The 27,558-nt window shown below is 43.4% G+C and overlaps 1 protein-coding gene across 3 annotated transcripts in view; it reads left to right on the top strand.

The window, feature by feature from the left end:
- Positions 1-27,558, top strand: part of LOC137412292 (protocadherin 18) — a 108,297-nt gene that overhangs the window by 38,316 nt on the left and 42,423 nt on the right. For 2 of the 3 annotated variants that reach the window (XM_068097559.2, XM_068097565.2), the window contains 5 exons: positions 7,028-7,450; positions 7,569-7,691; positions 22,009-22,236; positions 23,378-25,189; positions 26,913-27,056. In XM_068097559.2, the coding sequence (XP_067953660.2) occupies positions 7,157-7,450; positions 7,569-7,691; positions 22,009-22,236; positions 23,378-25,189; positions 26,913-27,056 (2,601 nt within the window). In that variant the 5' untranslated portion in view covers positions 7,028-7,156. The remainder of the gene's footprint in view (positions 1-7,027; positions 7,451-7,568; positions 7,692-22,008; positions 22,237-23,377; positions 25,190-26,912; positions 27,057-27,558) is intronic. The other variant, XM_078769785.1, reaches the window with a different exon arrangement.

Genomic DNA, 27,558 nt, shown 5'->3' with positions numbered 1-27,558 from the left:
GGGGTGAACTTACTTTTCAAGATGTCTTAGAACCAAAAGTTCATTGGAATTATGTTGAAATTATTCTAGATTTTGTTAATGTGACCTTTAAAGGAAACCAAAACCACATTTGACATTTCGAAACAAATAAATTGATCCTTGAAAGTGATGCAAACTGATATCGAACTCAATTCATGGACAGTACTGTGTTAAACTTCTGTACGTTTTCCAGAAGTATCTCTTTATTTTGCACATTAGCCAAAAATTTTTTTCACAAAAACAAAAGTTAAATTACGACTGGGATTACGGACATTAAAATTACAGTTCAGTACTTCGTGTAACCCCCACGAGCATTCAGGAGAGCACGTACACGTTCAGGCATGCTGTTCACGAGATTTGCCAAGGTTTGGACAGGAATCGCTTGCCCTGCAGTAACAATAGCCTGCTGCAATTCACGCACAGAAGTCGGCTGCTGGTCCAAGTGGTCGATTTGACGCGTTAATTCTGCCCACAAGTTCTCTATCAGATTCATATCCGGGGACATGGCAGGCCACTCCATATGCTCTACACCACGGTCAGCAAGTAAGTGTTGGATCATGTGAGCACGATGAGGCCGTGCATTGTCATCTTGGAAGACAAAGTTTCCTCGAAAGGCTGCATGAGCAAATGGAAGCAATGTTTCTTCCAGAATGGCCCTGTACTTGAACTGGTTCAGGTTTCCATTCAGAACAACCAGGTCAGTATTGCCCCCTGCATGAAAAGCAGCCCAAACGGTCACCCCACCACCTCCAGCTTGGACTCTTGGCACTATACAATCTTTGTTGTAGGCTTCATGCACTTGTCTGCGCACTCGGACGTGGCCATCTTGACGATAGACCAGAAATCTAGACTCGTCACTGAAGATCACGTGATTCCAGTGTCCTGGCTGCCATTGACGGTGCTCTCTGGCCCACTGCAATCGGCGCTGGTGGTGTTGTCTGGTCAGTCGTGGCTTTCTCAGGGGACGCCTGGCACGATAGCCTGCTTGAACCAGTCGTTGGTTGACTAGCCTTCTGGATACAGGCACATTTGGCAGTTGCTGCCACTCAGCCCTAAGCCGATTAGCTGACTTGGTACGGCCATTGTGGACTAACCGGTGCAGCTGGCGATCATCCCTCCTTGTGGTTCTGCGGGGACGTCCTGGCCTCGGTATTGGAGTAGGGACACCCCTCTGAGCATTTCGTTTCAGGATCTTTGACACCTGACCTTGAGTGATGCCATACTGCCGAGTAATAGCACGCTGTTTCATGCTGTAATTTCGTAAAGCCACCACTCCATGACAAACGGCATTGTCGAGTTGACGGACCATCTCCAGAGGAAGCGGCAATAACTTTTGGAGACGTGCAGCAGTTGTTTTCCACTAATACAGAACGCAACAACCCTTGTATACCTGACTGTGAAGCCAATCATCAAATGCACCTGTCCGTACATTTTGCCACGCCACCTGTGATATAATCCTGCTGTTGACTTCTTCCTGTGACAGACAATCAGTGACATGGTTCTTTTCACAAATAAATCACCAAATTGTAAAAGAAACTTACCAGATTGATATACTGAGTTAAGAAGGTAAACCCAAGTCAAGAAAAAAAAAAAAAAATCCATATTAAATGCCAAGTCTGTATATATATATATATATATATATATCTTTATGTATATGTGTATATGTATATATATGTATATGACTGTGTATATGTATATATATGTATATGTGTATATGTATATATATGTATATGTGTATATTGTTACGTGGTCCCCTCGGTGACTACCTGGTCTCGGTGACCCCCGGACCGTGAGAGGAACTTCGCCAGAAAGTTGTATCACATATGCGCTTTCGCCACGCAATCCATATGAATTCCACCCAAGAGAAAACTGAGTTTCAATGATATATTTCAAGGGTAATGATACCATACAATTTCAATGCTACAATCAAGGATATTTTCCCCGAGCAATCCACCATCAACAATTCACAATCCACAATCAATCCCCTAGATGATTAAGATGGCCATCTTATATATGTGTGTCCCCTTCTGTACTCACGACCCCCTTTTGGTCTCTGTCCCTCACAATGTCTCTGGGCCCCTCCTGACCAAGATGATGGTCGGCTTCGCCGCACTCGGGCGGTTGAACGAACCCCAGGTGGACGTGTTTCCACCGGGCAGGTATCGTACCGGGGACCACGGCTGCAGCCCCCTCGTGGCCACGCGAAGCGGGTACTGTATAGCAAGCAAAAGCCACACGCCGCTTGCACCGCGTTTTAGGCCCCAACGTGGGACCTGTACGCGTCTTTGTAGACGGTGCCGCGAACGGTGCCAGAAGCTGGGTCGGTGTACGGCCCCACGGCAACTTGACGCGTCCACCGGGTAGGTACACGTCCCGGTAACTCCTCTCGCCAGACGGGCTTGGGAACGCCGCTTTTCCCCGCGGCTCAAGATCGATCCACCTTTTGTCGGAGCGGGGCGAGAGAAGAAGACTCCTCGTCGCTTCTCTTCCTCGTGTCTTTTCCTCTTCCGTTTCCGGTCTCTTTTTCCAGAAGGGCTCCTGACCCTCCAACCACAACAACCCTTAATCGACTACACATTGATAAGCAAAGACCGGAATAGTAATTCACATACATTCCCATAAATATGTGTATATGTATATATATGTATATGTGTATGTGTATATATATGTATATGTGTATGTGTATATATATGTATATGTGTATGTGTATATATATGTATATGTATATATATACAGTCACGTGAAAAAGTAAGTACACCCCATGTAAAGTTTTGACTTTTTCAACATATTTCAACATACAGCTATTTGATCTTCATTTCAACAATATTGATAGATAAAGGTGATATAATATAACAAATATCATGAAACATTTACATTTTGTAGTCCATTGTATAATTTAAATAAACATTAATGCAAATTTCACATGTGGAAAAAGTAAGTACACCCTTGGCTCTAATCGGTGGATTTTCCCCCAAACTTTAGTCTTGCCCTGATGTTCTTTCTGGACAGCAAACGTTTCCTCCTGGCACACCTCCCATGTAGATCATATTTGTGCAGCCTCTTTCTAATGGTAGACTCGTGCACTTTGACATCAACAGTGGCAAGAGCTACCTGTAGGTCCTGTGATGACATTCTGGGGGTTCTTAGAGACTTCTTTCAGCATCTTGCGGTCTGCTCTCGGGCTGAACTTCCTGGGGCAGCCTGGCCTGAACAAGTTGGCATTTGTTTGGAATCTTCTCCACTTGTAGATGATCTTCCGGACAGTCGAATGATTGATTTCAAATTGTTTGGAGATCTCTTTTAATCCCTTCCCAGCTCGTAGGCAGCTATAACCTTCTTTCTGAAGGCCTCAGAGAGCTCTTTTGATCTCGGCATGGTGACGCCGCACACTTCAACATCAAAGAGCAAACCAAACTAAATGTCTGAGGTTTAAATAAGACAGGTTCCTCCAAGATCCTCTCTAACGATGTTCTAATCATTTGCACCTGAGCTGGTGCACCTGATTCTAATTTTAGGTATTTGAAGTGATAAATGTAGGGGTGTACTTACTTTTTCCACATGCGAAATTTGCATTTATGTTTATTTAAATAATTATACAATGGATTACAAAATGTAAATGTTTCATGATATTTGTTATATTATATCACCTTTATCTATCAATATTGTTGAAATGAAGATCAAATAGCTGTATGTTGAAATATGTTGAAAAAGTCAAAACTTTACATGGTGTGTACTTACTTTTTCACGTGACTGTACATTCATACATTTGTCCCAGTCAAATTTGATCCACCAAGGTAAAATGCATCTTCATGAAATAGTGACCTTACTATAATTCACCAAATGTCCGTCTGTCTGTTCAAAGGTACCGTAAAAACTGCTGAACCGATCGCAAAGATATTTTGGGTGGGTAATCCTGGGATCTCCAGGAGTAAAATAGGCTATTTAGTTTTCCCAATTTCAGCTTTGGTCTCCAGCATTCTTAGGTTTGGACTCCTGCATAACATTCACGTTCGCATAATGTTCATTGTGACGATGTTCTCATTGTGACGATGTTGTGACGATGTATGTGTTCACGGTAGTGTTTGACATGACGGTGTGAACGTAATTTCGTAATGTTTTTCGTTTCGTAATCCTTTAATGAACGTTTAATGTTTAATGAACGTTAAATGCCCTTTGATGTCCGGGGCCGCACGAGCGCTACACTGGATGGGCCAGTGTATACCTTGCCCTTCGCCGTTAGGCTCGGGTAAACCGCTGAGCCCCATCCGTGATGGGGACTGGGGCTTGAGACAGTGTCCCACAAACGAGGAATTCCCAGTAAGCGCGAGTCATCAGCTCGCATTGATTAAGTCCCTGCCCTTTGTACACAACGCCCGTCGCTACTACCGATCGGACGGTTTGATGAGATCCTCGGATCAGCCCCTGCACGGGCTGTTCTCGGCTCGTGCCGGTGCACCTAAACGATGAGCAAACTTGACTGTCTAGAGGAAGTAAAAGTCGTAACAAGGTTTCCGTCAGTGAACCTGCGGAAGGATCATTATCGGGACAACATGAGAGCGAGCGAGACGCGAGACGTACGTGGTACGTGATCGTCCATGTACTGTTTAGCCATGTAGGCTACTGTTTTGATTTTGATGATTTGCGTGTGATATGATTCAACGGATGTTTATATGAATCGTTTAAAATAAAAAAGCCTTCAATTTCTGATATTTTGCCTTTTCATTTCGGCTTCCCAATTGAAGCCCCGCCCGTAGGGCGGGTACTGTTGCTAGTTATATTAATTTGTGTCCTGTTTCATCAACATCATCCACACAGAACCATAAGTCACCATCAGTATGGCAGCACCCAATGGTAAATTATATTCACTTGGATGATATAGCAGTGCAATCTATCTTAATCTGGTGTCCATTTTATTTTTGGTATTTCAGGAGTTAGAATTTCTCAGAATTTTTCCTGCGAATGACAGTAGCATCATCTTAGACCCCCTTTACACAGGGCTGCGACCTTTGTGCCACCTTTGAACGACCAAAAAATGGCCAGGACGCTCAATGGTCGCCTAAAACAAGAAAATCCTGTTTCTATGTAACTGCTCCAGCGATCCTTGTGCCTCCCTTGAACCACCAAAAATGCAATTTTCGGGCATTTTCATGGCGATCTACGAGCGACCTGTGCATCTACTGTGCCACCTGCCTGCTTCCCCTGTGCAACCTGCGGCAACCAACGCGATTAAAAGCTACATCGGCGACCCCCGAGCAATGTTTGGGCAACCGTTGAGCCTACTCTGTGCCTCCTCTGTGCCATCATCGGCGACCAACGGCAACTAATGGCGACCACTGGGCGACCATTCAGCCATGCTTCTGCCTCCTAGGCGACCCTTGAGCATTGTTTGGGCGACACCTGGCGACTGCTGGGCAACCTGGAGTGCCTGGGTATATAATATGCCCTGATTCTGGCACTTTTCCATCAGTTTCATCCTAGCTGCCAAAGTGAGAACATCTCCAGAAGATAAAGATTTTGGGATGAACAACCAACTCCTCTTGCATACTGCCATCTTACAAGGTCACCAAGCACTGCTGGTGAACCAGATGGCCATTGCTGTCCTTAGAAGAAGGATGAACAGGCACAGAAGGAGACCACGAACCTGGTGGGTCCGCTCCTGGCTGACACAACAGAGAAGGTTACAATTCGGGGACTACAGCCAACTGATGCAAGAACTGCGGCTAGAAGATGAAGGGTCCTTCTACAATTACTTTCGAATGGAGTCAGCGATGTTCGATGAACTCCTCCAAAGGGTTGGCCCAAGAATTACGAAACAAAATGCCAATTGGAGAGCAAGTTTGGATGGAGCATGCACTCCACCATCAGGTCCACCACCTTGGCCAGCAGGGACTTCTTCTTGGCGATCACCATGGCCAGCAGGACCTTCTTCTTCAGTAGTCCTGGCACCTCTGCGGTCCTTTGCCCTTGGTCTTGTGCACTTCTTGGGAGGCATGATGTCTTGTGCCTGTTGAGTCTGGAGACTTCCTTGAGTCGAGTTGTTCACCATTCACTGCAAACACAATGAACCACTGCAGGTACCAGCCCTCTATTTATAGGCAGGTTGAGGAGGCACTACAGGTGGCTCAAAGGAGGCAGAAGAGAGGCAAAAGCTTTGCCATGGTGGCTCAAGGGTTGCCGTGGTTGCCGAATGGAGGCACAGCGGTCTCCACAGTCGTCGTTCAATGCACGCTATTGGTCGCCCAAAGGAGGCACAAGGGAGGCACAAGGGAGGCAGAAGCATCGCCCAGATTGACAGGAAAAATTTGCAGCAGAACGCATCTATTACCTGGCGACCACTGTGCCTCCATTCTGCAACCACGGCAATGCTTGTTCCTCCCTTCTGCCTCCTTTGAGCCACCTTTGAGCAACCAACCTCCTCGGCGACCTTTGTGCGACTGTTTTGAACATGTTCAAAAATTTACGGCGACCATGGCGTCCATGGCGATGTCTGACCCTCCTGTGTACCACCTTTGAACGACCTAGGCAACCATTCTGCCTCCTTTGAGCCTCCAACGGCGACCTGGCAAATTTTATGGTCGCACAAGGGAGGCACAAAGGTCGCCATCCTGTGTAAAGGCCCCCTTAGTGACTAGTGATAAGTTCTAATTGCACAAAAACTTGACATATTTCATTCCTGACATTTCTGGATTGTGAGTAATGATATGCATTTTAATGTAATAATACATTTTTACTGATTTTAAATGTACGTCCAGTCAACCCATTCACTGTTTGGTACATTTGTTAACATGCTGATAATTAGGAATATCCTTTATTTTGTTTCATGTCATCGTTAAAATGTTTATAGGACTGTAGTGACCTGTTGATGTCATGGATGTGAGCGGCATGGGCTTGATGAGACCGTTTATTTTTATGATCTATGTCGTTTTCCTCATATTTCTCCTTAAAGGGACTCTGTTGATTTTATCTGGATTCCATATGCTTATTTTTTTTTCCTATCCTGTCCCTCCAGTCAGGATGCAATCGGCAAGTTCAGGAAATGACTTTAGATGAAGACACATTGCTGTTATTCCAAATGCTGGAATTAACTTTGAACTGCCTTGGATTCTGAGGTTTGCGGGATTATGTGAAAGAATTTGGGATGACAGTCCAACTGATAATGCTGCAAAGGACAAACGAGATCAGCACCTTTAAAGGTCTTGCCTCTGCACTCACTCTGCTTTGCCTCACACTGAACATCAAGGATGCTGAAGGGTATCATGAAAGTGGGAGGCCCAGAAAAATCGATGGACGTATTATCGATATGTCCATCCCGGAGGAAGTGAAACTTGGGACTATTGTGGGATCTTTGTCTGAAGGTCATGGACTATCTAGATTCAAATTGCAGAAACCAGATAATGAGTCTTTGGTCGCATTGGATGAGCTCAGTGGACAGGTAGGTTGGAGGAGGTTACTCTGAATTGTTGTCTGCAGGGTATAATAATGCTTCTGTACTATTTGATGTTTTCAACAAGATGAGCATAATTAATTATTTGGTGATGCTTTATTTACAGGTGAAGATAGTACGCAAAGTGGACAGAGAGGAACTGTGTGCTATAGACACGCAACCTTGCTTTATTTACTTTGATGTGGTAGTAAATGAACAACCTTCTGAACTACTCCATATTCACCTCGAGGTCTGTCATTATCTTACTTCACCTTTCTCCACTTGAAACCGTGTGTGTGTGTGTGTGTGTGTGTGTGTGTGTGTGTGTGTGTGTGTGTGTGTGTGTGTGTGTGTGTGTGCGCAAATGCATTTCAGGATTTTGACTTGCTATCGGAAAATGGTCCTACTATGGAAACGCAAAACTGACCGCCTTCCTTCGGTTTTTCTCATATGTGTCAAATATATTTTGGATAACACAATTCAATATGTGCAATCACAGTGAAATACAATAAACTGCATATAATGATGTAATTTTTTTTTAACCAAAATATAAGCTCAAAGTAACCTTGCTGTTCAGGTGACAATATTGCCAAATAATGTTTTTTTCATTCAGTACAGTTAACACAGAGGCCTTGAAATTTAACCATGATTTGGACAGCACATGTTCCCCATAAAGCCATATGGTCTTCCAGGAGCCTCGATCATGTACACAAAAAATAGGAGCACTTGACCTAATGTGGTAATCCAAATTTGGTAGCATTTTGACTGGTGGGTCTGGAGAAGATTTTTGTAGGAATTTGGGCGATCGCCATTTTGTCGCACTTCCGGTCACGTGATTGGCATGACCTCCGCAATTTAATATCCCTACCCTGGCCTAATATTTTAACCCAAATTTGGTAGCATTCTGACTCGTGGTTTTGGAGAAGTAGATTTTTGAAGGGATTTTTGCGATTTCCTCCAAAATTGACGAAGCCGGCAATTTTGACACACTTCCAGTCACGTGATCGGCATGATCTCCACAATTTAATATCCATAACCTGGCCTAATGTTGTACCCCAAATTTGGCAGCATTCCGAATAGTGGGTCTGGAGCAAAATATTTTAAAAAGAATTTACTATTTACTACGTCTGGCATTTAGACACACTTCCAGGCACGTGGTCAGAATGAGCTTTGCAATCACCGTTGCCAGTCAGGAGCAGAACCTTGCTGCCAAATTTCAGGCAGAAAAGTCAAAATAGGAGACGGACGGACATTGCATGATGAAAATTATCTTATCTGGAATTCAAATTCCAGACAAGCTAAAAAATAAACTTTAACCACAGGAACTGACCAAGGGCATCTTCATTTTAAACACAATGCCTTAATGTGTGTTTCTGAACAAAAGAATGTGTGCAAAGCAGTTTAAGTCAATGATGAAGTCGTTGGAGTACCCTAACTGTCAAGGTCTGGACAGTATGAACTCGCATGCCAATCAGAATCTTGATGAAGATGGTGGAGGCGGTTTATGAGAATGCATCCCTAAACAAAACTGAAAATTTCAACATTAAATGGTGATAACTCCTGCACTTTCAGGGAAGAATTTCTCCTCCAGTTGCTTGGGAAATTTCATGCTTTTGCATGAAAATACCTTTTAAAAGTAGCAATACTTGAATAGTTGAGTTTAACATTGAAAATTATCATTTTTTCACCCCTCAGCCCAAATTGGGCTGAGGGTATTGTCGTCACGGGCGTCGTCAGGGCGTCCGGGTGCCCGTCAACTTTTGGTTTCCGTCAATTTCAAGGAAAACGGCTTGTCGGATTAAATTCATTTTTGCAGTGTGTGTTGGGGTTGAGTAGAGGAAGGTTCCTTTCGAAATTGGGTGCGCTGCGATTTTCAATATGGCCGCCACGGCAGCTATCTGGGCGTCCATCAACTTTTGGTTTCCGTCAATTTCGAGCAGAACGGCTTGTCCGATTAAATCCATTTTTTCAGTGTGTGTTGGGGTTGAGTAGAGGAAGGTTCCTTTCGAAAATTGGCGCGCTGCGATTTTCAATATGGCTGCCATGGTAGCCATCTTGAAATTGGTTTCCGTCAATTTCAAGCAGAACGGCTTGTCCGATTACATTCGTTTTTGCAGTGTGTGTTAGGGTTGACTAGAGGAAGGTTCCTTTCGAAAATGGGCACGCTGCGGTTTTCAATATGGCAGCCACGGTAGCCATCTTTAAATTGGTTTCCGTCAATTTCGAGCAGAACGGCTTGTCCAATGAAATCCATGTTTGCATTGTGTGTTGGGGTTGAGTCGACGAAGGTGCCTTTCGAAAATGGGCGCGCGGCGATTTTCAATTTGGCCACCACGGCAGCCATCTGGAAATTGGTTTCCGTCAATTTCGTGCAGAACGGCTTGTCCGATTAAATCCATTTTTGCAGTGTGTGTTGGGGTTGAGTAGATTAAGGTTCCTGGGCGCTCTGCGATTTTCAATATGGCCGCCACGGCAGCCATCTTGAAATTGGTTTCCGTCAAGTTCAAGCAGAACGGCTTGTCCGATTAAATCCAATTTTGCAGTGTGTGTTGGGGTTGAGTCGAGGAAGGTTCCTTTCGAAAATGGGCGCGCTGCGATTTTCAATATGGCCGCCACGGCAGCCATCTTGAAATTGGTTTCCACCATTGTTACGGGTTCCTCACCGATCCCCTGGTCTCGGTAAACCTCCGAACCCCAAGAGGAGCCCCGGCAGAAAAATGTTATTCTCTGTGTTAGAAATCAATAGTGAAACCACACCAATGATTATAAAAGAACAAATAATATATTGAATATCACACAGGAATAACGGTACAACAAATGGAAATTAAGAGTGCACTCTATATACCATCAATAAAGTCAGTTTACTCACTGCTCCCAGCGAGTGAAAAAGACACTCCTCAATGTCTCTATAACCTTTTCCAAGGTGAATGTGATTCGCCTCAGCGGTCGCTGGAACGATACCCAGTCGAAGCCCGAATCTTGCTCTCCAGTCGATATTCGAATCGCGTACAGTTGACAATGGGGATCGCCACGCCGAAACTGTACAACGGCCCTTAAGAGGGGCACCTTCAACGCTCACTCAGCGAACTGCAACGTGATTGGAGACGAAGCGGTCGCACACACACATCCCCGCCAAACGGTAGGAGGTTGGGGTGCAGATGACGCTAGGCCAAACCTTTGTAGGTGTCCGAAGCACGGGGTTCAAAATAGCCGACGATTCTTACTTGAGCCGATGCAACTAGGCGAGGATTCGTCGAAATCTCAGTGCCACAAATCTGACTACGCAGATTTTCCACTCCAGCGATAACTCCTATCGCCAGATGTCCCTTCAAGGAACTCAAAATTCCCTTGCGATTATCGGTAGACCTGCCTCGCTACGGAGCCTTGATGTCACGCGTCTTCTCCAACTTTGCTCTCGCCACCTCTTCCTCTTCACCTCCTTTTTCTTCTGGTTCAGTTTCCTGTATCATTTTACGTTAACCTTTTTAACTTTAGATAGCTGTTCCTGAATAATAAACCTTTTGAGAATAATAATACTACATAATATCAGAAACATGTCAAGTGGGTGAAAACCACAACAGCGGAAGTGACAAATCCGTAACACTTCCCCCCCTCAAGAAAGAAAGTTTGAACACAGCGAAAACTTTCTTTGCATGCAAACTCTTTGAACAAACAAAAATAAACTCACAACCCAAATCACCAATTCCCGTGAGCAACAATTATCAACATCTCAAAAATAAAGCAACAAAATTTCACACAACCCACAGAGATTTCTAAAGTTAATTCACTCTAGACAAAGCATCAGCAACGACATTGTCCCTGCCCTTTACATGTTCAATTTCCAAGTTGAACACCTGCAAAGCCAAACTCCATTTCATCAACCTCTGATTTTTATTTTTCATTTTTTGAATGAAGGTTAAGGAGCTGTGATCAATATCCAAAGTCAAGCAAATCTACCACTTTTCCCCGGGAGGCCGAGCTGAAAGCCAGGTTCCATGGTGGTGGGGTGGTGAGGCCTGGCATATTCACTACATGGACGCCTTTAGGAACGTGGAGTTCACGGTTAGTCCATGCAGGAAAGTTCACTACATGGACGCCTTTAGGAAGGTGGAGTTCACGGTTAATCCGTGTAGGGAAGTTCATTACATGGACGCCTTTAGGAACGTGGCGTTCACGGTTAATCCATGTAAGAATCGTGGCTCGGCGGCTCCGCAACATTCAGTGCTTCAACTTTTCCGGACTTTCATAATAATTACGGTGGGACCGCTTGTCACTGTAGTCACATGAATAGCGGTCTCCTTCTCGGCCACTACTCTGATAATCCTTCCTTCGGGAGCTGCCGTAACTCTGGGAGCCTCCATAATAATATCGATTGCGGACACAACCAAAACTACTACTCCGTTGTTCTCTTCTGTAGCCCCCACGACACCTATGAAATGCCTTCCCTACTGTTATGGTCCGACCCTCCAACTCCTTGCTATTCAGATCCTTTTCTGCATCTCTGGCGTCCTTTGAGTTTTCAAACGTGACAAAGCCAAACCCTCTTGACTTTTGTGTCTCCCTGTCTTTTATCAGCAGCACTTCCAAAAGCGGTCCATATTTGCTGAAGGCAGACTCCAGAACATCTTCCTTGGTTTTGAAGTTCAGTCCCCCTACAAAAAGCTTGCCAATATTGCCTCCATCCCTGACTTGCGTGTGCTGACAGTTCGTTTCAGGGTACTTCCTCCTAGGCTTTTCAACAACCATCGGGTCACCAGAAACTTGACCACCGGCCAAATCATCCCCGATAACAAAAGATTCTCCCTCCACAGGAAGAGTGGCTTGTAAACCTACGGTGACTGGTGCTGACACCAATCAGACTCCAAATGGATGACATGCAGTGGAGCTCTAACCCAGCCACCAATCCCCTGTAAACGAACACGATCACCAGTTGCCGTCTCCACTGACAATGGCAAAATGCCTTCAAGCATCAAAGATTGATGTGCTCCTGTGTCCCTCAAGACCCTACCCGTTTTCTGGTTAGTCGAGTCTCCATCCAAGGACACAAACCCCTCTGAAATAAATGGTTGGCAACCCTTTTGAGGATGATTTCTCACATTTGCCATTGCATTCGGAGTTGTACTAGTCGAACTCCGCTCCTGATTTTCCTTTCCCAGAGCATAACAGTGGGACATCAAGTGTCCAGGTTTATGGCAAAAAGCGCAAGTAGGCCCGGAGGAGAACCTCGTGGTTTGTCTCGAGTCCCCCCGGAGGGTAAGTCTGCCTTGGAACCGCTGTCTTCGGATTCCTAGAAGTCGTGGTATCAGAGTGGTCCTCATATTCATCTTGAGGCCGCCCCCATGAATCTTCGTTCTCCGCCCCTGATGTACCATAGCTCCCCTGGCTAGGTCTAGGCGAGAAGTTACGTTTGTGGAACCCCATCCTGTGGGTTAAGGCATAGTCATCAGCCATGGCTGCTGCCTCATACAGCTTTGGTACTTTCCTTTCCTCCAGATGAACTTTAATGTCCTCGTGGACACACTGTTGGAATTCCTCCACCAGGATCAATTGTCGCAGTAGTTCGAAGTCTTTCCCAACTCCTTTTGAATCACACCACCGATCAAACATGGTTTCTTGCATTCTGGCAAACTCCACATGGGTCTCACTCTCCCTCTTCCTGGCATTCCGGAATTTTTGCCGGTAAGCTTCAGGGACCAATTCATAGGCTTTGAGAATGGTTTTCTTCATGATCTCATAATCTGCACATTGGTCAATTGGTAAAGCCGAATAAATATCTTGAGCTTTACCCATCAGAACACTTTGCACTAACATGGTCCAGGATTCCTCCGGCCATTTTAGCATTCGAGACACTTTCTCAAAGTGTAAAAAAACTTGGCTACCTCCTTTTCATTGAAGAGTGGAACCAGCCTAACATGTCTGCCAACATCCCAGGTGTTCTGACTAGTTGTCGAACCCATCGGCATGGATGGCACCTCTCCCCATTCTCTCCTTAACTCCAGCTCCTTGACTTTAATTTCCTGCTGAAACCCCATTTCACGGTCCTTTAACTCCCTTTCTGCTTTTCTCTCCTCTGCTTCGAGTTCCCTTGCTAGTCTAGTAGGAAGACTAGGTCCCCCTGCACCCCCCGGAGATATACTTCTAATCAGTGTTTCTAGATTGGAAAAAATGTGTAGAAAATGACTAGCTATGGCCCCAAGCTGAAAAAATGTCCCACATACCATTTTTATGCAAATTACTGCTGCCATTATCAAAAAAACGATTTTTGACATATCTCAGCCAATATTGCAGATAATTGAAAAATGAAGGTGTCTAGACCCATGTTTTGAAGGGCATAGATCATGATAGAACTATTCATAACATGATTACATGTGTCTATGGTATACTAGTATGCTAATTAGTGCTTTATTTACAAAATAATCACAGTTTTACGAAATAATAGACTCATATTAAGGTCCGTCTACACAGACGTTAACACAAAGTTTTATTTTTCTAAATATTACAACTGTCAAAATAGTCCTAGCACTCAATGTGACCACTCTTCTCTTGCTTGTTTTAGATAAACATCATTAGCATTAGTGATTCTACACTGAGTCAGTCATCATCATTTTCATCGAAATCGTCAGAGTCAAACTCTTCTTCTCCTTCCTCTTCCTCCTCCTCTTCGTGCTCTCCTGTGTTCAGAAGATCCACCAGTGAGGTTGGTAGGATGGGACCACTGGACCACATTGGTTTCAACAGTCCTTCATCAGTCCTTATCCATCCTTGCTCCTCATAAGGTTTTGGCTTTTCGATGATAGGTTGATCGGCTCTTTTGTACAATGCTACGCGGTGGTTCACACGCTGGATGTGCGGCTTCAGGGCAGACTGGCATGGAGGAAGGCGAGCCAGATCAACCTTGGACTTGGATGTGAGGGTCTTGTCCTCTCCCACCATTTTTCGTAGCAGCTTGGCACGGACAATGTCCACTGATGACTCGCGACTCTGGCCGTACATCACACAGGTGAATTTTTCTAACTGCCTCTCCACCTCAGGGTTGGCATCCCAGTTGTCACCCAGTTCTCCAAGGAGAATGTGCTCCAAGGAAATGTAAAACTCCAAGGCGAAATCGTAGCTCTCAGAGTGTCCAAGCCTGTGTAGTATTGTGGTGAGCTGTTTGCTTCGGAACAGGTGCCTTACAGTCACACAGAGGAGAATGTGCTTTGGTAACTTCCATTTTCCATCTGACACTGCACGGCACAGATCTTGTCCAATGGAGAAGACCAGACGCTTCACCTTTTCTGTCTCGATGCCCTCCTTGCCAGTCATTAGCACGCTGAGAAAGCGGACAAGGTCTGGAGGTAGGATGTCTTCAGGATTGAGCTCCATGTCTTCAGCTGTTGGTGGCCATGGTTGGTCTTTACACTCTCTGAAAGCCTGTAGAATACCCTGGCGAAGTTGGAGGGCAACATTTTGGTTCTTGTTTGTGCTTCCGAGTGTGAATGCTCGTGCGAGAGCATTGGAAACTGTTATGTTTGAGCTGTGCACAAGCCAGAAAGAAATGACATCACATTTGTCATGATCAACCTTCGTGAAGTGGATATGCTCCTTGATTGGGTCATTCTGTAGGCGTTTCAGTAGTTTCTCTGACCGATAATTTGAGTTCTCATATCCATTCAGTTTCAGTTCCTCGACATAGAGCAAGCGCAAGGAAGAAAGCTGTAGAACTTTATTCTGCTGGATGACCTGGGTTTGAATGTGTTCCAGTACTGAGTTGAATGCCTTTTCATGGGCGGCTGACATGCAAGCCTGCTCCTTTGGTGCTTCGGCTCTGTGAATCGCACGCTCATAGTTGTAGAATGCTGTGCGGAAAGCTTTAAAACATGACGGATGGTGTTTGGCCTCACATGCAAAGAGGTCTTTGTTTTTCACCTTTCGATGGAGTCGATAGAGACCCATTTTCTCAGCCCGTGTTTCGATTTGCTCCCATGCATTTTCTTTGTTTTTAAAGGATGGGAAGGTTGTAGGCCTCTCAGTATTGCGATGAGCATCTTTGGTCTCAACTTTCTCACAAAATATACACTCTGGCGGGAAGATGGGTTCAGCAGAACCTCCTGGTTTACGAGGAGAGTGATGCCATGATGAGGTTGATGGCCCTGGTTCTGTATCATCTCCCAGACGATGAAAGTGGCGGACAAAGTGCTTATAACACTTGCTGTGATATCCTACTCTTTCTAGGTCATCAGGAAGAGTTGCCGGGATCTGATCACATACTGATTGCATACGACATGGGGAGTCATGCGGTTGGTTGAGACGTCTATCCCGGATCTTTTGAAGCAGTTGCAGTTTTTCTGAAGCAGATCCTTTAATTTTACGGAGGGGCGTGAAATCCCCATGATCAGACATGGATGGTACATGAAGGATGCATGTAGGAGGAGAGCTTTGGGCTGCAGGTTCTACACTCCGTTTTCTTTTGGGCATGCTTGTTGTCGATGTCTACCATCACTGTTAAATGACAAATAAGAAATCACGAATGATGTTAAAAGTGCCTGTGAAAGGAGGCTCTGAGTTTTCAGTGAGGTAACAGAGGTTCTGAGTCATGTTCTACACTAGGGTACTTTTTAGCTGACTAAACCATGTTTAGTGGCATCAAAAGTGCTAATAGCTAAAACATCTAAATTCTTCCACACTAACGTTAGCTATCTAGGCCAATGAAACATTGCGCTAAGTTACTGTAGCTAGCTCAGCTGTCGTGCCTCTTTCTGGTTCAATTCATATACAGAAGTCAACAGATATGTCTCATGTTTGGCATTAACAAAAGTTTAAGTTACACCGACATTAGGAACATACTGTACATAGATGAGGCTAGCTTTAACGTTAGCTAACATGGTGCTAGCTGGCTCAGCTGTTATTCTGCCTGTTTATGATTTCATGCAGAAACTGAAGTCAAGAGTGTGAGTAACATTATAGTTAGCATCTTACCTGGCTAGATTGGAGGATGAATACCAAGAACAACACACAGATGGAATGGAAGACTGAACTTTCAACTGAGGTATTCAATAACATCAACGTTACCAATTGATACGAGCGCGCGACATTACCAATTGATACGAGCGCGCGAGCGCGCATGTTACATGGATGGAAATGTAAAATGGCAGCTATAGCAGCACTAATTTGGATCTCTAGTCTGTCATTTCTGCACTGTGATTGGATAACATAAAAAAATATGTTTGGGAGTTAACAGCAGGAGTTGGTAGATTTTACGTGGGCTGGGTGAGAAACCTTTAAATAAGCAAGTGAAAATCTCTCGCAATACAAAGTCAATGGTGGGAAGAAAAGTTGAGTGGTACCAATGTTACTGCCAATGTCCCGCCCCTATGCAAGACTCAGGAGCATCTTGTTGACATTTAACCTTGAAAATACCTGGGTTTAGACCCCTTATGTACCATGTTAAGTTATCTGCAGTATTAACGTATCCTTATCATTTGTAAAACTGATTATTTTGTAATTACAGCATTAATATGCATACTAGTATACCATAGACACATGTAATCATGTTATGAATAGTTCTATCATGATCTATGCCCTTCAAAACATGGGTCTAGACACCTTCATTTTTCAATTATCTGCAATATTGGCTGAGATATGTCAAAAATCGTTTTTTTGATAATGGCAGCAGTAATTTGCATAAAAATGGTATGTGGGACATTTTTTCAGCTTGGGGCCATAGCTAGTCATTTTCTACACATATTTTCCAATCTAGAAACGCTGATTAGAAGTATATCTCCGGGGGGTGCAGGGGGACCTAGTCTTCCTACTAGACTATGCCGCTCTCCTTTCCTCGGCTTTTTTCTCGTCAAACCTTTCCTGGAGTTCTCTTTCCTGTGCTTTTAACCTTTCTTGGAGTTCTCTTTCCACTCTCCTTTCCTCTGCTTTTTTCTCTTCTAATCTTTCCTGGAGTTCTCTTTCCTGTGCTTTTAACCTTTCTTGGAGTTCTCTTTCCTGTGCTTTTAACCTTTCCTGGCTCTGCAATTGCATCTCCGTTTTTTGGAGCTCCACATTTTCTTGTTCTTCTGGTAACCAATCCAAGGCTCCCTCTCTCCATGTTCCTAGTTCCACGATAGATTCTATCACCACTGTCTGCATCTCTGTTTTCTTCATTTTAGCTCGGACCTCCAAGCTAAAATGTTTGGCCAATCTCAAGAGTTCCAATTTTAGTAATGCTCGGAACTGTGCCTCACTAGGGGTTGCTGCAAAGTTCTCTGCGTCAAACTCCATGGTGACTATCCGTTAGCACCTGTTAACCTTCACACAATAAATTCCCCCCCCCCCCCCCCCCAAAAAAATTGTTTTTGAAAAATTTGGGAATGTTGAAAAATTTCCAAAATGGGAAAATTTGGGAATGCTAGGGAATTCTATACCGGACGAAGACCCAATTTCGAGCCCACGAGTCAATTGGACGAGCCCCCAATTTCTGCTGTGGGTTCCTCACTGATCCCCTGGTCTCGGTAAACCTCCGAACCCCGAGAGGAGCCCCGGCAGAAAAATATGTTATTCTCTGTGTTAGAAATCAATAGTGAAACCACACCAATGATTATAAAAGAACAAATAATATATTGAATATCATACAGGAATAACGGTACAACAAATGTCAATTAAGAGTGCACTCTATATCCCATCAATAAAGTCAGTTTACTCACTGCTCCCAGCGAGTGAAAAAGACACTCCTCAATGTCTCTATAACCTTTTCCAAGGCGAATGTGATTCGCCTCAGCGGTCGCTGGAACGATATCCAGTCGAAGCCCGAATCTCGCTCTCCAGTCGATATTCGAATCGCGTACAGTTGACAATGGGGATCGCCCCACTGAAACTGTACAATGGCCCTTCAGAGGGGCACCTTCACAGCTCACTCAGCGAACTGCAACGTGATCGGAGACGAAACGGTCGCACACAAACATCCCCGACAAACGGTAGGAGGTTGGGGTGCAGATGACGCGAGGCAAAACCTTTGTAGGTGTCTGAAGCGCGGGGTTCAAAATGGCCGACGACTCTTACTTGAGCCGATGCGACTCGGCGAGGATTCGTCGAAATCTCAGCGCCCCAAATCTGACTACGCAGATTTTCCACTCCAGCGATAACTCCTATCGCCGGATGTCCCTTCAAGGAACTCAAAATTCCCTCGCGACTGTCGGTAGACCAGCCTCGCTATGGAGCCTTGACGTCACACGTCTTCTCCAACTTTGCTCGTGCCGCCTCTTCCTCTTCACCTCCTTTTTCTTCCGGTTCGGTTTCCTGTATCATTTTACGTTAACCTTTTAAACTTTAGATAGCTGTTCCTGAATAATAAACCTTTTGAGAATAATAATAATACATAATATCAGAAACATGTCAAGTGGGTGAAAACCACAACAGTGGAAGTGACGAATCCGTAACAACCATGCATGGGCTGAGGGGTTACGCCTGCTTTGCGGTGCTATTTATTATTATTTACAAATCGAGGCAAGGTAGTGGGAAAAACCTTAAGGGAATGGATGAACAGGATAAGAGGAAAGGGAGAAAGGCAGGAAATACTGAATCTAGTAAGTCGGTTTGTTGGGTTAGAAAGGTTTTTGGGGGTACTAAAGGTCATGGGTCAGAATTTGCGATGACATGAGATGGTGGCGCACTGCTTCCTTGATTCCAGGGACGGAAGAGTGATACGGACAAGCCTTTGGAATGTGGATTTATAGACAGCAGAAACGAGGAATAAAAGACAGCACAGTCAGCCTGAATTTTGGAACCTTAATTAGGAGGCGGTTACTATGAAAGGTTGGATGGAGTAGATAGGGATGGTTGGAAGACTGAGAAAGAGCAATATTGGATTGCAATATGAACAAATACCTATATTTACATTGACACAATTCATTTTAATATGGGTGAATATCACTTATGCTAGATGTGGGAGAACAAAGGCCCCAAGCAAAAGTGGCCATTTTAATATTATGAATCAGAGCTGCTTCCCAAAACACAAAACAGGTTTAAGATCGTGGATGGCAGGAGGTTCCATGGATGAGTGAGAGTAATGTTCTTCTTTTGCGAGTGTAAAATGGATCACACGCTCAACACGTGCCTTGACAGTTCTCAAATAGCCAGTCACACATTCATTGGATAAATACAGTGCATTCAGAAAGTATTCAGACCTCTTCACTTTTTTCACATTTTGTTATGTTGCAGCCTTATGCTGAAATCGTTTAAATTCATTTTTTCCCTCATCAATCTACACTCAATACCCCAAAATAACAAAGCGAAAACAGGATTTTAGAAAGTTTTGCAAATTTATTAAAAAGAAAAAACTGAAATATCACATTGACATAAGTATTCATACCCTTTGCTATGACACTTGAAATTTAGCTCAGGTGCCTCCCATTTATCTTGTTCATCTTTGAGATGTTTCTACACATTGATTGGCGTCCACCTGTGGTAAATTCAATTGATTGGACATTATTTGGAAAGGCACACACCTGTCTATATAAGGTCTCACAGCTGACAATGCATATCAGAGCAAAAACCAAGCCATGAGGTCGAAGGAACTGCCTGCAGAGCTCAGATACAGGATTGTGTCGAGGCACAGATCTGCGGAAGCCTACAAAAAAAATTCTGCTACATTTAAGGTTCCCAAGAGCACAGTGGCCTCCATAATTCTTAAATGGAAGGAGTTTGGAACAACCAGGACTCTTCCTGGAGCTGGCCGCCTGGCCAAACTGAGCAATCGGGGGAGAAGGGCCTTGGTAATAGAGGTGACCAAGAACCCGATGGCCACTCTGGCTGAGCTCCAGATATCATGTGTGGAGATGGGAGAAACTTCCAGAAGTACAACCATCATTGCAACACTCCACCGATCTGGGCTTTATGGCAGAGTGACCAGACGAAAGCCAAACAGTTCAATCTTGGTTTCATCAGACCACAGAATCTTGTTTCTCACAGTCTGAGAGTCCTTTAGGTGCTTTTTTGCAAACTCCAAGCGGGCTTCATGTGTCTTTCACTGAGGAGATGCTTCCGGCTGGCCACTCTGCCATAAAGTCCAGATCGGTGTGTGCCTTTCCAAATCATGTCCAATCAATTGAATTTACCACAGGTGGACTCCAATCAAGGTGCAGAAACATCTCAAAAATGATCAAGAGAAATGGGAGGCACCTGAGCTAAATTTCAAGTGTCATAGCAAAGGGTCTGAATACTTATGTCAATGTGATATTTCACTTTTTTCTTTTTAATAAATTTGCAAAACTTTCTAAAATCCTGTTTTCTCTTTGTCATTATGGGGTATTGAATTTAGATTGATGAGGGAAAAAATAAATTTAAACGATTTCAGCATAAGGCTGCAACGTAACAAAATGTGAAAATGTGAAGGGGTCTGAATACTTTCTGAATGCACAGTATCTCACTTTCATTGGAAAATCAGACATTGGAAAGATGCCATTCCACCCAAATAGATCTCACTTCCATAGGCTGGAAAATTATTTTCTCGATAGTCTTCTGTGATCCACATCTTTAAGAAATACAGCCCTTTAAGTTTCTCGGCTTCGATATCGGACATGACCTGTCCTAAGGTCACTCCAACAATAAATCAGACAATAATTTCGGCAATAAATCCAGGGGAATTTCTTGTTTTTATTGAACCAATTTTTTTTCTCATCACCACTCAATTTGTCATAGTGCAGAATAGAAGTGTTTGTATTCATTCCTCCATGCCTGGAAAGTGGGGTTAAGCAATTGGTTCACTTCTGTCTACAAGCGTCAGTTCATGATCTAAGAACAACTTAATTTCAATTGAATGTTATATTTTGAACACGAATCGGAACATTAATTGTAAAACAAACCTGTAACTCAGCAGTACTTTGGCTCTGAAGTCATTCCGATCGAGCATGCACAGACAGGAGTGAGATAATGTTCTTTTTACTCTCCCTACCTTCATGGAGGTCAAACAAAGTTGAAAATCATTTCCAAACAGAAAACTTACAGCTTTAAGGATGTCATAAAGGACACAAACAACAGGCACGAAGAACTAATTTAAAACGTTAATAAGGTGGTGTAAAAGACGTTGCATCAATGGCGGTGAACTTCCGGATTTTTTTATTTTTTTTTACAACCTTTGAAATCTTTGTTTTACTTCAATTGAATTATATACCGTAGAACACAAATAGCCTTTTTAGCCCTTTAAAAACCCTTTAGTTTAGCAGTACTTGGACAAAATATTACAGCATTTTATGTCATCACGACCAATCAAATCTGACGCTCAAAGACCCCGCCCATGTCCTGATTTTTCAAGTCAGCGTGGGGGTAAGGTGTTCTATTTCACATAGTATTCGTTTTTGCTGGGACTACTATGGGCAAATTGGAGGGGGTGTGTTTTTGGTTGTTTGTTTGTTTGTGGAGGAAGCGAGTCTGTTTCTTTCATGATGTCTGCACATTCTGAGTCTTTTTTTATTTTCGTTCAGAAATCTTCCGAGTCATTCAGAAATGTATTTTCTTGTAAATACTGTTAAATATTACCACCATTTAACATATTATTTCTCAATACTGCAACCACTGATTTTTCTTTACATTGGCCCCAGGTGATAGATATTAACGACAATCCGCCCATCTTCCTCCAACCTTCAATCGCTCTCAAGATCTCAAAGGATGCCGCACTAGGCACTCGACTCCCGCTACAGCGTGCACAAGACCAAGACACTGGAGCGAATGGCATGATTCATTACTCCCTGGAATCCCCATCCGATGGTGGGGAGGTGTATCCATTCTCACTGAACATTGATTCATCAAGAGACCTCCCTCAGTTGCAGGTTAGAGTAAGGGCACATTATTTCAAAGCATTGGAAGCATGTAAAGGTAAAATATTGGAGGTCAGTATTGAGGAATGCAGACAGCCTGGACACCCAAGAATTACGTAGTGATAGATCTATACATTGTATTTATGGCTACAATTAAGGTGAAAGGATCGCTCACCTAGTCGCATGCTCACCTATGTTTCTGGGGTTTGTTCTTGGGTTCGTTGCCTGATTTGGTTCAATGTATTAAACTAAAACTGCTCTTCTTGGGTGATGCCAACAGAAAATGCTCCATCATGGAGAATAACATCCTTTGTAAGAAACTTACCTCTGGATTACAAGTCAGTATGTTCTTGAACTGTGCCTGGTGGTGGCTTAACAGTTAAGGTGGCTAGCTTAAGACCTTAGGGTCTTGAGTTTGAGCCCATGTTGTGTTATTGGAATAACACTAGATGGGTTGACTCAGCCTGTCCATCCTTCTGAGGTCGACAAAATGAGTACCAGGTGACTGGATATAGAGAGGCATTGCATCAGCGGCAGCCGCACCCGCAGAAAAATGATGCCACAGGCTACACACAGACCAGCACCTTTAATAGATGAATATCATTTCGTGCTAGCTAGCGGCCTACCTAAAGGTCTAGCTAGATAGTCAAAGCAGCTCGGTCAATTCGCCTGTGGGGGACACGATAAGCATAGAATGCCTCAAGGTAATAGGAGGTTTTCTCCAAATTTATTTCAGTCTAGTGTTAAACAACTTTACAGACTGTTTAAAAAGTAAACATATGCTGAACGGATTGGATAAATAGTTTGTGGTTATAATAATGATTTCTTCTGGTAGGTTTGGCTGGTGAAATGCCACGATAAGCTACTTGTACACCTTAACATGGAATTTGTCCAAGGAGGAAAACCCCTTGGGGAATTAGGGCAAATGAAGTTGACACAACCTCTGTTATATAACTCTTAGTCCCCCTGGAAAGTATGGTTAAGATTAGATAACTAAGAACCAAATGCATTGTGGTCAGACAGATAACGAATTGTGTACTTTGGTATGATAACTTCATCAATGGAAAATTATATGAAGAGTATTTTGGTAGCTGTGGTTCAATAGACCTTTGTAATTATCAAGAAAGTTTGTCATATTGTAATCCTTCATTAGGTCTCTGGGAAGCTGGACCAAGAACAACAGGTGAAGTACGAGCTGTGGTTGGTGGCACGGGACAACGGGACTCCACCACTCCAGGACCGCATCAAAGTGCTGATCTCGATAGTCAACACCAATGACAACAGTCCAAAGTTTAATCAAGTGATCTATACCACCACTGTCCCAGAAGATATGGCACCTGGTACTATGGTTTTACCAACAAAAGCCACAAGTCCAAACTCAGATGCTGGTGCGGTGATGGAATATAAGCTTCGATTGATTAGCCCAGTTGAAGAAAAGGAAACCTTTTTGATTGACCCACACTCAGGAGAGATCTTACTACAGCAAGCTCTGGACAGAGAACATTGTGCAAACTATTATTTTACGGTAGAGGCAAGAGACCAAAACATCCATATGGCATCTTCTCAGTCTCAGGTCTTAATAAGAATCTCGGACATAAATGATAACCGGCCAACAATTTCTGTGAACATGTTGGCTGCCGTTTCTGAAGTTACCTACTTATCGGCACTAGAGATGATGGGCTCAGTCTCTGAAGATACGGCACCTGGAACCATATTGGCTTTTGTAAAGCTCATGGATCCAGATTTCAAGGAGAACGGAACTGTTTCCTGCAGTCTTTCAGGCGGTGGTGGCAATTTTGCCCTTCAGCTCAGCGATCAAGGAAACTACGCCTTGATTTTGAGTGGCGTTCTAAACCGCGAGGCTGTATCCCAGCACCGGCTGTTGCTTTTGGCCATGGATGGAGGGGATCCTCCACTCATTTCCCAACACAATATTATTGTGCAGGTGTTGGACTCCAATGACAACCGACCATACTTTGAACCAACCCAATTACAACTAACTGCCTTTGAAAATCTCCCACCAGGCTCACCTCTGGGCCGTGTGATCGCATATGACTTTGATGATGGCAAGAATGGAAACATCATTTATACCCTCCGCAAATGCCATCCGTCCGGTCTTCTCTCGGTGGATCCAAATTCGGGAGATATTGTCCTTGTAGACGCACTTGACTACGAGCAAAAGGACGCTCGCTTCGTGCACTGTGAGGTAAATGCTCATGACCAAGGTATTCCTCCCCTTGTCGCTGAACCTGCCTTCACTCTTAATATCACTGTTGCCGATGTCAACGACAATGCACCTGTGGTGATGAAGCCACCAATTCCATCTCCAGGCATTTCTGCCAGGGTCTTCATTCCAGCAGCAGCAAGTAGAGTATTTCCTGTGCTTTATATAATTGCTGAAGACCTGGATAGTGGAGATAATGGGAGATTAGTCTACAATTTAAAAACTGAAAATGGGGTACAGCCTCCATTCTCACTTAATTCTACAACAGGTCAACTATTCACTACTGAGGATCTTCAGAGACACACCACTGAATCATGGAACATCACTGTTATTGTATCTGATTGCGGCATACCATCGCTATCTGTAGATATCCCTATTATCCTCATTACCGAACCAAGTGAAATTGGTGGCTGGCTGGGCTGGGGCCCAGGAGCAGCCTTGGCTACCCTGGGCTTGGCCTTCGCCTTACTCGTTGCACTTTTGAGTCTGGCAGCCTTACGTTGTGGACGTTCGAAGAGGGATGGTCGCTCTTACAACTGCCGGCTCGCTGAGTCTGCACACCGTGCTGCACCTCGTCGTCCGGCAGCTGAGATTGACAAAATGGACATTCTGCTTGTAACTGGTGATGGTGGACGGAAAATGGGTGGTACTGTTATAACAGGACCTCATCAGCAGCAATCTCCTTCCATTGGGTCTTCACTTTCACGGGACTGGAAAGAAAAATTTGGTCCATTTACAGAGGTATCTTTAATTCTTACTCTTTTTATCATTTTACCTTCACTCATCCTTTGTCCTTTCTTTATTTTCTTGTTTTATTTTTAAAATATTTTAAATCAGACTAACTTCACTTGAATTCCATCTAGATGCAGGATGCAATAATCAAGCACAATGAAATCTCAATTGTATAACTTCAACACTACACAGAGTGCAAATACGAATAATGTGAAATTAATATACTTTAGGATACAGATATTGCATTGGATAACTTCTGCAAAGCAGTTGTGTTGACAGTGTGGCGACCGCATAATAATTGGCAATTATTATATATACTCTATGTTCTAGCTGTTTTCGAAACCTAAGATCGCACCATCATTGAAGCCATTCAAGTGAAAACTAGATGGTATTCATAGAATACTTACTGCACACAGTCAACTTGGTGCAAGCAAACGCTTCTACTTTTTAAGAGTTTTTTAAATTTGATCCCATATGACCGTCCATCTGACCAATGATATTATAAATTTACAATCTCTAATATAATTGTTGGGTAGGTCACACTCAAGAAATGTCAAACTGATCCGACTAAGCGTTGTACTTATCGAATTATGACATCATAATGACGTCATCATTAACCTATTTTATTCCCCATGGGGAGTACTTGACAATGAGCTATGTTTCAATTTTTCCCACTGAGTGCTTTCGGAGATAGAGGTGCAACGTTTTTCCAAGATGTTCAGACCCACTATTATGATGTAAGAACATTTTGGAAGACTAAGCTGTCTTTGAGATTCCGCATTGACAAAATTGAGTGATGACAAAAAGGAAAAAAAATTCAGACCGCAATTTGACCTTGACCTTTAAGTCGGAGGGGTACAGTTAACGCGGAGGGGTTTGATGTAAATTAAGTGTAAATGCAACTTGCTCTCGGTCATATATATAAAGGGCTATTTCATTCCGATCAGACAAACCTTAGTCAAGTTATGGTGAAAAATGTTAAAATGTCTATAATTTGGTCATGACCTTAAAATTAGGTCAAGGTCAAAAAATCAGCTCAATTCTGTGAACATTTTATTTCCGTTATTGATGCAAAATGCCATTCTGAAAGTCCTCGGACATTGGAAGAAAAAAGGGAGAAAAACCTAAATGGTGATTTAATATTCTTAGGGGTGTACGACCTTGACCTTTAACCCATAGGGGTATGATGTAAATTAAGCTGAAATGCAGCTTACTCTAGAGTCTAGGCTGTCTAATGAGGGCAATTTTGTTCCGATCGGACAAATTTTAGTTGAGCTATGATGAAAAGTGTAAAAATATCTATAATTAGGCCATGACTTAAAAGTAGGGCATGGCCTCAAAATTAGGTCAACCAAACACACTTTATATTTGCATTGTTGGTGCAAAATTTGAATCCCTAAAGTCCCAGCTGGCAGAGTATAGGTGGTGATTCTTTGTCCTGCCTTTTGGAAAATTAGCTCATGCCTTTTGGGGATATTTTCCAGGTGGTTTGCGTCCAATTACTTTTCATCCATTTTTAAGCAGAGAAAGTATTAATATTGTGGAATAATCTTTTAAGCAGAGAAAGAGGTGAGGAATAATCTTTTTGACTTTATATACTTTGTACTCGAGTGCTGGGATGGAGAAGTAGTACAAATTCTTGAATTACTGTAACTTGTTCTGTGTATGTTTTCTTAAAGCTTTTTCATTTGTTTTCTTTCCTTTTTTTGTTTTTTTTTACTCCAATCTCAAGGTGGGGTCCTACCGTGATCCTCCAACTACATCCCCTTCTGGAGCTTCTGCCTATCACCCACCTCTTCCCCTCTTCCTTCCTCTTTCCTCCATGGGGAATGGCTCATCGGACGTACAGCTGACACAAGCAGCTCCAACTGGGGAGGTGAGTAGTTTAAAGTGGGTGGAAATTGTGGACGAAGGCTCACATGGAAGAAAATCGCAAGTGCATTTCAAATCGTTGTTTATGAAAGCAGCTGGGATAAATTTAATGGTAACTAGAACGGCACTCAGTAGAGAACAAACCTCTGCCTGGTTCGCCATATCACTCAATGGTGATGAATCGCTTAAAAAAAAAATCATATCTCAATCCATATTCAGATCTCCACCAAAATCAAAGCTGTTTGTCCTTGTCACACACACAACTTGTCCACCAAGTTTCGGCCAAATCCGTCCATAACGTTTTGAGATATTCTGCTATGTATTGTTTTCGGCCCTATCTCCCAACGGTGAAGAATCAGTTTTAAAATTCTAGTAGCCGGATCCGAATCCGGATCTTCACCAAAATCTAATAATTTTGTCATTGTCATATACGCTACATCTCTGCCAAATTTCCACAACTTTTTGAGATATCTTGTTCACAAACAAACGGACAAACAGACAAACGG

Source organism: Myxine glutinosa, chromosome 1 (assembly GCF_964187855.1).
Source record: "Myxine glutinosa chromosome 1, kmMyxGlut1.1, whole genome shotgun sequence".
In the NCBI taxonomy this organism is placed as follows: domain Eukaryota; kingdom Metazoa; phylum Chordata; class Myxini; order Myxiniformes; family Myxinidae; genus Myxine; species Myxine glutinosa.
Note: the sequence above shows the minus strand (reverse complement) of the source record. Positions and strands in the feature narration are given on the sequence as shown.